The sequence below is a fragment of the Pteropus vampyrus genome, unplaced genomic scaffold (assembly GCF_000151845.1).
Source record: "Pteropus vampyrus isolate Shadow unplaced genomic scaffold, Pvam_2.0 Scaffold56, whole genome shotgun sequence".
Lineage (NCBI taxonomy): Eukaryota > Metazoa > Chordata > Mammalia > Chiroptera > Pteropodidae > Pteropus > Pteropus vampyrus.
The window spans coordinates 2,022,086-2,036,054 of record NW_011888837.1 but is presented as its reverse complement, the minus strand read 5'-3'; the positions used below and the strand labels follow the sequence as shown (position 1 = coordinate 2,036,054).

At 37.1% G+C, this 13,969-nt stretch overlaps 1 protein-coding gene across 4 annotated transcripts; it reads left to right on the top strand.

Annotated features, from left to right (window-relative positions):
- The first annotated feature begins 2,915 nt into the window (after window positions 1-2,915).
- LOC105292334 (mitochondrial inner membrane protein COX18) lies at window positions 2,916-13,652 on the top strand. 4 transcript variants are annotated; one of them, XM_011360514.2, is made up of 6 exons: window positions 2,941-3,417; window positions 4,538-4,638; window positions 6,670-6,833; window positions 7,510-7,631; window positions 8,322-8,429; window positions 11,090-13,652. In XM_011360514.2, exons 1-6 carry the CDS (start codon window positions 3,076-3,078, stop codon window positions 11,261-11,263), a joined length of 1,011 nt encoding a protein of 336 aa, XP_011358816.1. In that variant the 5' UTR covers window positions 2,941-3,075; the 3' UTR covers window positions 11,264-13,652. The 4 variants fall into 4 exon arrangements, with proteins under 4 accessions (XP_011358819.1, XP_011358816.1, XP_011358817.1 ...); XM_011360515.2 differs by having other exon boundaries at window positions 7,507-7,631; window positions 8,361-8,429; XM_011360513.2 differs by having other exon boundaries at window positions 7,507-7,631.
- The last annotated feature ends 317 nt before the right edge of the window (window positions 13,653-13,969 follow it).

The window sequence follows — 13,969 nt, the reverse complement described above, 5'->3', positions numbered from 1 at the left end:
TGACTCGTGACCTAAATACACATTACATAAAAATTATTTTGCATGCTGTATTATTCACTTTATTTTTGAAACAATACAAAGTGTTAAATGGGGAAATTCAAGATTACAAAACCTCTTTCGATCCTCTGATTTATTCAGTCCATTTTCATTTTGATGTTTTTCTGAAACATTTCTGTAGATTTGGCATTACAGAACATTTTAATCATGCCAAAACTTTCTTTTAAATAACAAACTTTAAAATCAGGAATTTAATTTCCTTTGAAATTAAAATATCAAAGGAAAACCAATTCACTTTTTTAAGTCACTATAATACACAGTATTCCATTCAGTGTATTTTTACTTTAGATAAATGATTGTCTAGACGTTTTTTAAGATTAACGCTTGGTATACTTATATTTTGTAAATTCTGGGTGCTCCTGAATTTCTTTGGAAATACACAACCTTGATAAACGCTTAAACAATTCACAGCACTCAAGGAGCTGGTTGGTAGAATTAACGTGTTAATTCCAGGTGACTGGAATTTAGGATGAGAGCATCATTAGTTCTATTTGTAATCTATGTTTACACTCTTTGATTGCACCTATACCATCACTTGTATTTTGGGTATGTGAATACAGAGAAAAATGTGCAACTGTAGCTTTGACATAAAAATTCCTTTATAATGTGACAGTGGAATACAGGATTAATAGATGTAAGAGGTTTCATACTACTGCCTTTAAATGAATTCACACTTTTGAAAGGTAATAGCCAATTCTGATGCTCAGTACTTGAGAACCAATGATAGGAAAGATGATACAAGAAAATGCTTTTAAATAAAAAAGCTAACTATATTAGGTAGAATTATAGGAGAAAATAAACCTAAATCTGATTCTAAGAGATCACTTGACCAAATGCTTATGAAAATAACTTTTCTTTTAAAACTTTGTCAAAAATTTCAGAAGGCATATTTGGGAAATGAGAAATTTAAATGTACATATGGTTTATATGTATAATAGTTTATATTCAAATTTTGAGCTCCATTTTCATGTTCAGCACTGTGATAAGAATTTCAGAAACAATTAACTACATAGTTTCTTTTTAAGGAGCTTAAAGTTTAAACATTAGTTGTGAGACAGTATATTAAAGACAGGTATAGGCTAATTATAAATATTGAACTTAAAAGGGATGTTTAAATTGTTGCACAAGCTCATTTGCAAAGTGTTAGGATTGACATGATTTCAGATGGTTTGCTCAGTATTTGGTCATTTTATACTGTATTTTGCAACTCAAAAGATCCAAGGTATCACAATGTTGGATGATCAGTACATACATGTTAATGCTAATACTTTAGTATTGGGCTTTATAATTGATAAAAATTTCCCCCAACATCTTCTATGAAGTAGCAAGTTCTGATCATCTCCATGATGAGTTAAATGTCTGTTTAAATACATGAAATTAGCAGAACTTAAATATTCATAAATTTTATTTTGATCACAATATTCAAACATAAACAACACTTCAAAATGAGAGTATAATGTGACCCCAATGAGTAGCACAAAAGGTGGACCTACCCTGGTTGAAGAGGACCAGTCCTGACCCCTGATACAGCTCCACAGAAGGAAGGCATGGATCTGAGCAATAGCATGAAAACCGATTTAGAGTATATGAACAGTGAATGCATAAATATGGATTTTTCGTTTTAGGATTTTTTTTAATTCCCTTTCTTGGATATTAACAGGTCAGAGTACCTCGGCTTAAGTGCCACTGTGAAAGGCCAACTCCCATTGTCATCAATTCTCTGGAAGAAGAGGAATGCAGAAGTGCTTCCACAATCTTTAGGCAAAAATATTTCCATTTAAAATTCATTTCCACTAAATAGCAACCAGTTGCTTCTTTTTAGAGAATGGACAGAGAGATAAATAGGTAACCTTTTTCTTTTAAAAAGAATCTATACATGGCATGTATTGAGATGTGTTTAAACACTTTTAAAAATTCACGTATTAATTTATAAGTCAATTTGAAGGAAGGTGACTTACAGAATGCGGAGAGAAGAGTATCTGGTACCCTTCGGTGAGTGCGCAGTGAAGCAAGAACAGATGCTGCGGTTTGACATCACTCCAATGTTTGTTGACTTTTTTGTTCTAATCATTTTATTCCGCCCAACCCAGTTTGGCCTCTAGGTTTAGGGTTCACCCTTGTCTGTGAGGAAACTCCATGTCATTCCATTTTGCTGTTGCCAGGAACAAAACTAAAAACTAGTCCATGTCGGCTTTGTTATATTCCTTTGAACCAGAAGATACCTAATGTTGCTGTTCAGACTCAAAAGCTTACATAGGAAACATGTAAACTCTAGTATAGAGTTCACCGTGCTGCCAGTGATAATTCTCCTTATGGTAATTTTTCATACAAGAGTTTTGCTGCTATGTTTAACGAATGATAAAATTTTTTTTTAAGGAAACTAGGTGAGTTTGAAAATGCTAACTGGAACAGATGAGCCAATTATGTGTTTATTCCACAGAACGAACTATAGTGCATAAGGGATGCTGATTAAAACTCGGGGTCGGTCAGAAACAAATGCCTCTCTCCAATCTGGCATGTCAGCAATGTTTTGACTCTGGCAGTATAATCTATTTCGATCTCTAGAGGAAGCAATCGGAAGCACATAAAGAGGGAGGAAACTACCCTACAGTCACCAAGCTTAACCTACTACAAATGAGACGATTAGTTTACGTGAGAAAGAATGTAAAGGCACAAGGTGGACACTGACTTTACAAGGGAACAGGCCCCGCCCCTGCCTCTGCAATTCTGTTCTGGCCTCTGAGGAGCTCCATGTCAGCCCGGGGAAAGTTTTGTGTTCTTGCGTGCGCAGTAAGCCTGCCCAGTGCCGCGTGGGAAAGGCGGGACTTCCCTACCTCCTACGTCATCTCCAGTGCGACGGAAACGTCACTGGCTTGACTGGGAAGGTCAACAGTGTGTGCGGGAGGGTGCTCTTCCACTTTACGTTAGGGGTCGCGGACGCATGCGCGCGGCGGCTTCGACGGAGTACCTGCAGCTAGTCTGTGCTCTCCACGTTTTAGGCTCAGCCCTGGCGCAGTTATGCTGTGCCGGCTTGGCGGTAGGTGGCTGCGGCCGCCACCCGTCCTGCAGGTCGGGACCCGGGTCCCGCAGCGTGTGTCGGCCCCGACTGGCTGCACCAAGCGCTCCGCTCTGCCAGTGTGGGCGGTGGCTTCAGTCTCTGCCGTTAGCCCGGGCGGCGGGGGCGGCTGGTACCAGGCCCTTGCCACGTCGGCGCCTGTGCAGAGTGCGGAGGAGATGCTGCTTGGGGTGCACACCGCCACGGGCCTGCCCTGGTGGGGCAGCATCCTCCTCACCACCGTGGCCCTGCGCGGCTCTGTCACGCTGCCCCTGGCGGCCTACCAGCACTACATCCTGGCCAAGGTGAGGGGCGCTGAGCCGCGCGTGAACCCTGCGCATCCGCTTCCGCTGTGAGAGGTGGTGGGCTGAGGATCCCTGCATACTTCCGGAGTTTTTAGTGTTAATCGTCGTGACCACTTAATTGCTAAGAAATTTAACTAGCATTGAGTGTATGAAATAAGAAATATTTGGTGACACGTGTACCTGTCATTTCGTTTACCCTACTGGGTTTGTGCTCAAAGCACAAGTTACTAAGCTTTTTGTTAGAGAATGAGAGAAATAATCAGTAGCTGAAGTTGTTTGGTGGAACCTTCAAAATTACCATCTTAGAGATTGTAACAGCGTGTAAATATGCATTTTTCGTCCCCAAGTATTCCAACTGATCTTATTAGGAAAAAAACTACTAGCAGTTTGCGAACTTGATTCCTTATTCAGCCTTGTACCATCTACAAACCTGAGTCCGGTCGTCTTAGCCACTTGACCTTCAGAGCTTTGTTATCTTTTTTTGTGTGGAATCAGGATAGTAATACCTTCCTGCCGTACAATGTTAGGAGATCAAGTAAAATGTATTGGAAGCAAAGTAGTATTCATGGTGAGATTTCAAAAATAATGGCTTTAATGTCTTAAGATTATTATTGAGTTTAAAAAAAAACGAAAAGAAACATGAAAGGGAGTCAGCATCATTAAGGCAGTGAGCTACTTTACGGAAAAAAATTAACACAAGGCAGATATAAATGCAAAGATTGGGGGGCCCTGTGGCTGTCACAGAGCATATTAAACACTCAATAGACTTCTGTTTTTTTCACTTTAAGCTACGGGGAAATCCAAGGATGAAACAAAATTGCAAGGTGTAATATTTAATCCTTATAATTACCCTGCGATTAGGTGCTGTGACACATTTTATATATGAGGGAACAGGATTTTAGAGGTCAAGTAACTTGCTCAAGGTCACATAGCTAAGTATACAGTCAGAACTTTGAATTTGGTTGTAATTGCGGATATCTTAACATCTTGTGCTTAAAGTTTATTAACATGATCAGAAAACCACATTTTTAAATGAGTTGAGAGAATTAGAAAAAATTGAGTGGTTATGAATAAAGATCTTTTATGTGCTCATAACAAATTCTGCTTTTTCTTTAGCTAGGTGGAAAATTTGCAGCCAGAAATAAAAAACATTGCTAGGCATCTTAACCAAGAAGTTGCACTTCGTGCAAATCAGTTGGGGTGGTCCAAAAGAGTTGCCAGGTAAGTTAATTCTATGCACATAAGACCATGAATACACATACACATTAATATGATGTTAATTATAGATTAACATAAGTGATGTTGTTAGTGATGATGTTAATTATAGTTTGGCTATTCTGTAGCTTTAGCAGCAAAGTAGTTCTTTAATATTTTAATAAGCTTATGTAGCATGATAGTTTTATATACTGGACTGAAAGCAAAGAAATGGAGAAACAAAGATGAGAAGGGTAAGTTTCTTGTTCTTAAGGGACTCCAACCTACTGAAAACGACCTATAATCAAGTAATAACTGAGTTAAGAACTGGAAAAAAGATTTTATGCAAGGAGTTGGGTCATGGAAAGTCAGGGAACGCTAACAGGATGAAGATACTGTGCCAGTCTGTTGGGATTTTGATCAACAAATGATACAGGTTATTTACAGACTTGACCTTTTCGAAAAGATACAGTAGGCAATAGCCCACAGGAATGGAGAGGTAGAAAATGTGAATGCCATGAGAAAAGCAACCGGATAGCCAGGGTGCTGTACATCTACTACAGTTACCCTGTGTGGTTATCTCCATGGTTTCTTAGAAAGTTCTTGCCCAGGGATGCTTCACTATGCTGCAGTCATACACTGGGATCTTCTAAGTCCTGCTTCAATCAACCTAACGTACTACTTAGTTTCCAAAATTTTGATCCTTACTAGACTATGAAAAGTGTTCACCATTTTACAGCAATGAGAAAAATAAGGGCTTTGTGGTATGAATATGTTATATATGTATGGTGATTCATATATTTTTTTATCTGTATAGGTGTAAATTTGCCAAGTGTCTTCAATATGAAATCGTTTCTCTCTTTATTTAATTTTTAAAAGACCTGACATTTAAAAGTCATTGTGATAGCTTAATGTCTTTACTTGATAAAATAAAAAAATTGGCAAACCTATAGTTTTGAAGTTTTACTAATCAGAGAAATCTCAGAACAACAGCTCCAGGCCAAAAAGCCAGATTAGTAGCTACTCCACCTGGGTTATAAATGAAGCTTAGATATGACTGTGGCACCTCTCTCATGCAGATCTGGCATTATTATTGTCTAGTCACATCCTTACACAGATGGGTGGCTTTCTAGGAAAACACATCTGAGGAGTTTCTTGCATTTTCAAAAAGGTGAAAGGGAATTTGTGATGTGGACAGCCAATATAATGGGCTCTGCACAGATGATATAATAATTTCTAAAGGCATGCTGATGTGGAAGTTTGATTTGTTGGATGACCTAAATCAGGCACCAGAATGTACAAGTATCTGTAGAGGAATAATGAAATAAACTTGGAGGAGTAGGCAGAAGATAAATTACAAAGATCTTCGAATGTCTGTACACTGTCTTAATTCAGTACACTATAATCGATTAAATTCAGCAAACCTATTGAATGCCTACCTTATACAAAACATGCTGCAAGAGATTTAGATATGAATAAGACCCAGCACTTGACCTACTTGGAGACTATAGTCTAGAAAGTGAGACTTAAGACGAAACAGGAATAACTAATATGGTTAATAGAGAAACAGATTAAGAAAATCTTCATGAAAGAGATGATTGAAGAATGGAGACCATTTTGACTGGCCAAGAGCATACAAAACCACATTGCCCCCCAAAATATACTCAGGGATCAAATAGTTGAGTTTAGCAAGAGTGGAGGGGTTTGAGTAAAATGTGCTTTTACCTGTAGTATTTCTGATAGAAATTGTGTTCCTAACATGTTAGTAGTGAAATTTCACTTGTTAAAGCCTAATTGGCCGAAGATCACCATGGACAAAGCCTATGGTCTAACAATATCAGGTTTATTGAATTGTTATGAAATTTATATACATTGCTAGAGAATTTTCAGTAAAAGACTTTGCCTTTTGTGTAGACAGCTCCTTAATAGAGCTATGACAACTAAATATCCTACACAAGCCCTTCAGCCAATAACCACTGTTTGCGCTATAGGTATGCAGCACTGTTAGTAGTCAAATGACATTTTTTCCTTTCCTTTTTTCCCCTTCCCTCAAACTAGGCTCACTTACCTAAAGAATATGCGGAGGCTTGTTTCAGAGTTGTATGTCCGGGATAACTGCCACCCTTTCAAAGCCACAGTGTTGGTCTGGATTCAGCTTCCAATGTGGATCTTCATGTCTGTAGCTCTCCGGAATTTTAGCACAGGAGCAGCACATGCAGAAGGTAGTTGTTGTAGAAGTCCGTTTCCCCCAGATAAGTTCTCCAACAGTGTCTTTGTATGCTAAAGAAAAAACAAAAATAAAAACCCATACTTTTCATAATTAGAATAACCATCTTCCTCATAAAGGGTATAGATGTAGAATTTAAAATATTAAGTGTTAGCGGTCTAGCTTTTTGAGAAATACCTAGGAAGGACAGCAGTAATACTGCTTCTTGGAGGTCATAATAAAATTAGTGTTATAATTTCATAATTTGGTTTCCTAGCCAAGAATTGTTTCTGCTTATTAAATTAAGAGAACAGTTATAAATGTAAGCATTAATTAAATGATATCAACTAAAGCATTTGTTTTTACTTTCATTTAAAGACATTTCTAACCAGAAAATCTGAATAGACTCAAAAGAAAGCAGTCTATGGCTACATAATTATTTACATTTTAAGTCTGAAAAGATTACTGCTACAAATCTTTATACTTCTATTTCTGTTTACTGCAGAAAACTGCTTGTGTCTTTCTCAGTACAGGAAGGACTAATTTGTGGTGTGGAATGAAAATAGTCTGAATAAAACTAATGCAAGTCTCTAATGTGAGGGGTCACCTTATTAGAATATCATACTACTTATATCTTGTATATTTACTTTTACTGTTTTTAGAAACTATTTTATTTATAAAACTTTCAGCAGGTTTTTCTGTTCAGGAGCAGTTAGCTACTGGTGGGGTCCTGTGGTTTCCTGACCTCACTTCACTGGATTCCACTTGGATTCTGCCTATCTCCGTTGGTGTCATCAATTTATTAATAGTAGAGGTCAGTGATTTTAAATGAGATGTGTTGCCATTTAAATCATTACGTTTTTGTTGTTGCTATTCTGACATCAAATATAAATGTGATTGAGTTGATGGTGATAGCTCTGAGCTAGAATAACTGCTTTTCCTAGCCTTAGTTCTTCTCCTTAATCCATGTAACCAGATCACAGACCTTTGAGATACTGTTTCTTCTTTATGCCAGGCACTGAATTTAAGTATTTAAGTACCAAAAACCAAGGGTAATGATGCATACCTAGTACCTATCTTGAAGGGACTTTCAGTCTTACAATCTTTTTAATTTTATTTTTCAGTTACAGTTGGCAAACAATATTATATTAATTTCAGGTGTACAACACATTGATTGGCTATTTCTATGACTTATGAAGTGATCACTCCAGTCTTATAATTATTAAAAAACATTGACTCGTAAATTTATGCTGATTCTGTTTAATATAGCTAAATCTCTTCTTTATTGCTATTAATTAAAGCTACGTTTAAGAATTCTGCATAATTATTGTTTTTTAAAAGATAGATGGTCAACCAAATAACTTTATCAGTGTTATATTTTTAACTTTTGCTTTTATTAAAATGTAAGTGGAGGCCCGTCAAAAATCAGTTTGTATTTTAAAGCTTGCCTAATTTAATATGCACTTTAATAATCATCGTGTTCGTATATATTATACTCCTTCAGATTTTTGCTCTGCAAAAAATTGGGATGTCTCGTTTTCAGATGTATGTTACATACTTTGTACGGGCAGTATCAGTGTTGATGATTCCAGTTGCTGCAACAGTACCTTCAGTAAGTAAGCACCAGCTTTGTGTATAGCATGTGCTAACTCCTGTTTGTCCTTAGCTTAGATTGGCTGAGATTCTGCCTCTTCTCTTGAGCTTCCTCTGACTACTCAGTCCCTTACTGGTTTTTGAGTTTCTGTAGTTACTAATCTACTGTCTCTATAACCAAATGATACTTAAATATTTCTTGGGATTGGTTAATCTTTACATGAATGTGTCTTAATTCTCCTACTAAATCAAACTCTTTTTTTTCTTTTTTTTAATCTTGCAAAGTAATGTTACACAGTACTATGAACAAAGTATTTGCTCTGTTTGATTAGTTGATATACTGAATTCTTTCTGTCTACATAGACTGGGCCAAGGAATTTAGCACTTAAAGAGACACAACTTTATGCCAAGTCCATATAGGTTCATATGTAGTACTGTTTAACCTCATACAACTCTGTGAGATAGGTACTTTGATAGAAATAGTTATGTTTGCTATAGTTAAACAGCTATTTCATCTGTTTAGTCTTTTGCTTATTTCTCTTGGATACTTCGGTGCTAAGAAAGCAAAAGTTGAGTCAGGTATAGCTCTGTCTTTGCTCAGAGCCAACGCATGACCATAAAGTAGAATTTATTTGTTGCTGGTAGTTAAGGTTATATCAGCATATATAAAAGTTCTTCATATTACTTGTCTTAGGAATCTGAAACAGTATGTTTTCAGCATCAAAATGTATTTTTAAAGCTGTCCCTTGTGCATAATATTGTCATTAATCCTGTGTAAAATAAGTAAGTTTCCGCATTTCTAAAATAGACATCATGATGTCTGTGAGAATTAATGAAATTACATCCAGTGCCTATTACAGTAGTTTTCATGTAATAGTATTGCTGTAAAATACCCTGTAAAAATAGAACAATACACATTGACTACATTTCTAGGGAGAAATAATACCAGTCATAACTGAGGAAACCCCCAGCTCAAGTACAGCAGGAGTGACGAAGTTTCAGTGAGGGGCTGGCTTCAAAGTGAATAACATCTAAAAAAGTGTCTTAAAGACCCAAAAGTTTATTCTCTCAACTACAGGCAATTCGGAGTTAGACAGTTTAGTGTAGAGCTGATGTGGCAGTTATGAAGACGTGAGCGACCCAGCCGCTTCTCTCTTAGTGCTCCATCATCCACAGTCTGTAATTTCCTTAAGGCCACAGTATGGTCATAATGGCTGCTGGAGCTTATCATCTTGCAGGAATGGTAAAAGGGTGCTTCAAATGTAGTTAGCCCCTTCTAAGAAACCTTGCCAGATGTCCCACCAAACACTTGTGCTTACGTCTTAGTTCCGTAGCTGCAGCTAACTGCAGAAGAGGCTGGGAAGTAGTTTTTTTTAATGGTAGTATACTTAGCTAAAAATTAAGACTTTATTACTAAGAAAGAAGAACGATTCTTAGTCGGCAGCTTGTAGTCTGTGTAGTTGGGTTCAGAGTACTTTTTGCTTAGTGGAAAAATCAGATGATGATCATAGCTAATATTTAGTCAACATTTACTTTGTGCTAGGCACTATTTAAAATGGTTTACATACATTAGCTCATATAACTCTCCCAACAATACACTGAAGTAGCTGCTGTTATAATCTCCACTTTAGTGATGAGAAAACTTAAGTATAGAGAGAGATTAAGCAACTCATCATCTAAAGTCACTCATCTGTTAAGTGGCAGAGTCTTAATACACATCCAGGCATTTTGGCTCCTGCTCTTAACTACTATGCTAATTTGCCTTTGATGATGTGTTACTTTCTGCCCTTAAAAACTTGCTTTTGGAACAAATGTAAGTACTTAATATGGGCCATATACTGTACTTACCACTATACGTGAATTATCACAGCAGCCTTCTGAGATAAGTATAGTTCTTTGCCCATTTTATAAATGAGGAAACAAAGAAAAATAACTTACCTAAGTCAAGTAAATGGAATTGAAACTCAAGCAGTTTGACTCTAGGGCCTGCATTCAGCCACCACATGGTTGTGCCTCTGGAGCCTGATTACCTTTTGATGCCAAAGAAAAGTTTGGGACAGATGTATGTGTGGGAATGTTTTGAGAGGCTGCAGGACATAATCACTGATGTACATAAATCAATCTAGCTGGTGGTACAAAAGAAAAATTGAAGATAACACTGAGACTATGTGTCATCTCAGAAAAAAGCAAAAATAATGCATTCCCAACTATGCTTAGAAACTGGTTACTGGAAAGTTCGGAAGATAGATGACTACATGGAGGAAAATGAGGTCCAGGGAGGCTAAGTTTGCCAGCATAAATGGTCCTGCCCCCGGTACCCTGGCTCCTCTGTAGCAGCTTGTCAGGGCTCTTGGTGGAGAAAAAGCATGCTTCAGTGCTGAAGAAGGGAGGTGAGATCTCCCTTGGGCTCTGGGAGCTGCTCGCTGTCATCTACTTTCTACTTTATCACGAATACCTTTCTTTTTGCTTTTTTTTTTTTTTGCTTTTGGTCTTCCTTTTATCCTTCTTTTCTTTCTCGGTAGATCCATCACAGATATCTAATAGCCACTGCAATCTTGTCAAGTCCTGGTGTACTTCTATTTACAGAGATTATGATTTTTATTGCCTGCCTGTCTCTGGAGCTTGTGTCTTTGGAGAATAGAGAGGTGCTAACATTCATGTCCTTTCTTCTTTTTATAGTCGATTGTTCTCTACTGGTTTTGCTCCAGCTTCATGGGCCTTTCACAGAACTTGCTGCTGCGTTCTCCTAGGTTTCGTCGACTTTGCCGAATACCGTTGACAAAGGGAGATTCAGAAACTCCTTATAAGGACCTCTTTGCTGCCTTTTATGCCAAGTTCATTTCCAGAAAATGACATACTTTTTAGTAATTTTGAAACAGAAGTGTCACCATCACCTTAATATATTTAGAATATTTAGGAATTCAGATATGATTTAATTTGCCTTTAAAATGAACTCTGTGAAGTACTGTGGATTAAGATATAATCCAGATATATTTGAGAATACCTAAAATTTTTTAAGTGCTAGAAATGTGTTTAATTTTGTGCTGAGAATATAAATGTGGAATTAAAGTGTCCAGTTTTGTTTAGAAAATTATACCTTGTTAGGGATGGTAGAACTTTGGAGAACAGGACTAGATAGTGAATGATGTCAAATTGTACTGAATGGTCCCACACATTAAAATTTTTATAAAGTAATAAAGTTCAGTGAGGTGACTTAAAATTTTAGAGGTGTGGAGAATCATAGACCCATTTGACCATCTGATAAAGGGATGGTCAGAAAAATCCAAGGATTCACAGCATGGGGCCTTCATTGACCACCCCTGTGAAAGCCTGCTGATGATTCCTGGTTTAAAATTCTTATTCTGATGAACCATATATTGACAAGTTAACGTGTGATTTTAAAAAATGGGCTTGAGATGCATGGGGTAGAGTAGTCCATGCATGCAAGGAAGTACCTTGTATGGTAGGTGACGTAGCCTCTCAACCATGCTCTGAAAGAATACAGAAAGTGTACATTCCTTTTCTTATAATTTAAGAAATCTGGGATATAAAGTAGGGAACTAAATACTGTTAGAGACCAAAGTGGGAGATCTTAAGCATTAAGTTTGTTCAGTCAGAGGAGGATAAACCAGAAGGATGGCTACCGATTATGGAGGTGATTTTATAAACCATTGTTTATTTGGAAGGATTAAGTACTCTAATGGGTTTAAACTATGATAGATGTTTAATATAGGAAAAATTAACAGGTGATATAAATTTTGGACCCAGTTTGTTACTTGAAAAGGTGATAAAATTAATTCTGGTTGAGATATTTAGAAATAAATTTGCTAGGCATTTAAGATTATAAACTATAAATTTGCACTAAGTTGGAATATGAACCTGATTTTGAGATGCCCTATCATCCCATCTCATGTTTTATAATAAAATCTAACGTGAAATTAATTAGTCATTTCTTAGATGATGTCTGTTATATCTTAGCCATTTTGGTTACCATGTTACTGCAGCTCACTGAGAGTTTTGAGGTAGCATTTGACACTAACTTTTTTTCTTGAATTCCCAGCCCTGGTTTATGGCTGCCCCGTTGAGACAACCATGCTTCCTTATCACAGTAAAGGAATTGAAGCTTATGTACAGGCAATCTCATTATTCGCAGATTCCATGTTTGTCAATTTGACCACCTGCTAAAATTTATCTGTAACCTCTAAATCATTATTCATAATGCTTTTGATGTCATTCTTGGACATACACAGAGTGGCAAAAAATTTGAGTCACCTGAGGCACATCTTCCCAGAGAGGTGGGACAAGGCCACTCCTTGCCTTTATGTTTCAGCTCTCAAACTGTAAACAAATGTCCTTTTTGTGGTCTACTTAGTGCTTTGTTTTTTTTTCATCTTCGTAATTTTTGTTGCTGATTTCACTACTTAAAGTGGCCTCCAAGGATCATGCCGAAGTGCTGTCTAGTGTTCCTAATCATGAGAAGGCTCTGATGTTTCTTAATACCTGCCTGAGATAAGCATCATTCAGGCATGAGTTCTGTTGGCCTTAAGTTCATTGTTAATGAATCAACAATACATTGTATTGATTTTTGACAAAAATGTGCCCAGAGGCTTGCGGGAATTTAACCCTGTGTATTCTTTAGAAGCAGTGGTTCAGTATTCACTAATTCAGTATTTGTGGTGACTTTATAGAACATAACTACCTCACATAACAAGAATTGATTATTTGCCACATTTACAATTAGGGACACAGAGGCAGAAATGTGTGCTGGTTGTGTTACAGTAAAAAGAGGAGAGAATTTGAGAAAAATCATGGCTATCTCTGGAACAAATTGGTCCTTGCTATGTGTACACAGATTCAGATATTTTTCTCATAATGGGATGGGGGAAATCAGCCCCCTTCCTTCCTCCTACTCAAAGAAATTTGTCACTTTCTTAAAAGTAAAAAAAAAGGAATGCTTGACTCCCCTTTTCAAATAGGTGAATCTTTCACGTGCATGCTTTTATCTTATTCATTGTGATTCCCTTTGATTTCAGATGTACATTTGTATCTTTTAAAACGTATAATTTACCTAGTTTCCTATTACTCTTCCATTTTCAAACTTAAATTGCTTTTCAAATGTATATAATAAGTTTATTTGAGAATACAAGGCCTTTCCTTCCAGATCTCAAAATTTCTGGTAGGATTGGGAGTGGCTGGGATCTTGGGATATACTCATGTATAAATAAAACTGGTATGTTACAAACCAAGGTGAGTCAGTCACCTGACTTCAGGCTGGTAAATATTCCCCTCATTTCTTTCACCTGGCAGATTTTATAGTAAATAGTAAGTCATGTTTCAGAAAATTCCAAGTTTGTGGTCTTTGATCTTATTTTCCTAACAGTTTGTCATAGTCTGGAGCACTTCCAGAGCCTGAGGTCAGGGGAGGTTGGTCCTAAACGGATTCAGAGGACACACATGCTGTTAAGATCTCATGACAACTTCCTGTCTGGTCCTGGCAGAGCTCTGTCCTGGGCCCTGCAGAGTTCAGGAAATCTTTTGCCTTTTCAGGTGGGGACCATA

Excerpts from the sequence above, each read along its gene's own strand:
- LOC105292334 (XM_011360513.2), top strand. The coding sequence starts at position 3,076 with ATGCTGTGCCGGCTTGGCGGTAGGTGGCTGCGGCCGCCACCCGTCCTG. Across the intron at positions 4,639-6,669 it reads TGGTCCAAAAGAGTTGCCAG|GCTCACTTACCTAAAGAATA; the intron begins GTAAGTTAATTC and ends CCCTCAAACTAG. Across the intron at positions 8,430-11,089 it reads TTGCTGCAACAGTACCTTCA|TCGATTGTTCTCTACTGGTT; the intron begins GTAAGTAAGCAC and ends TTCTTTTTATAG.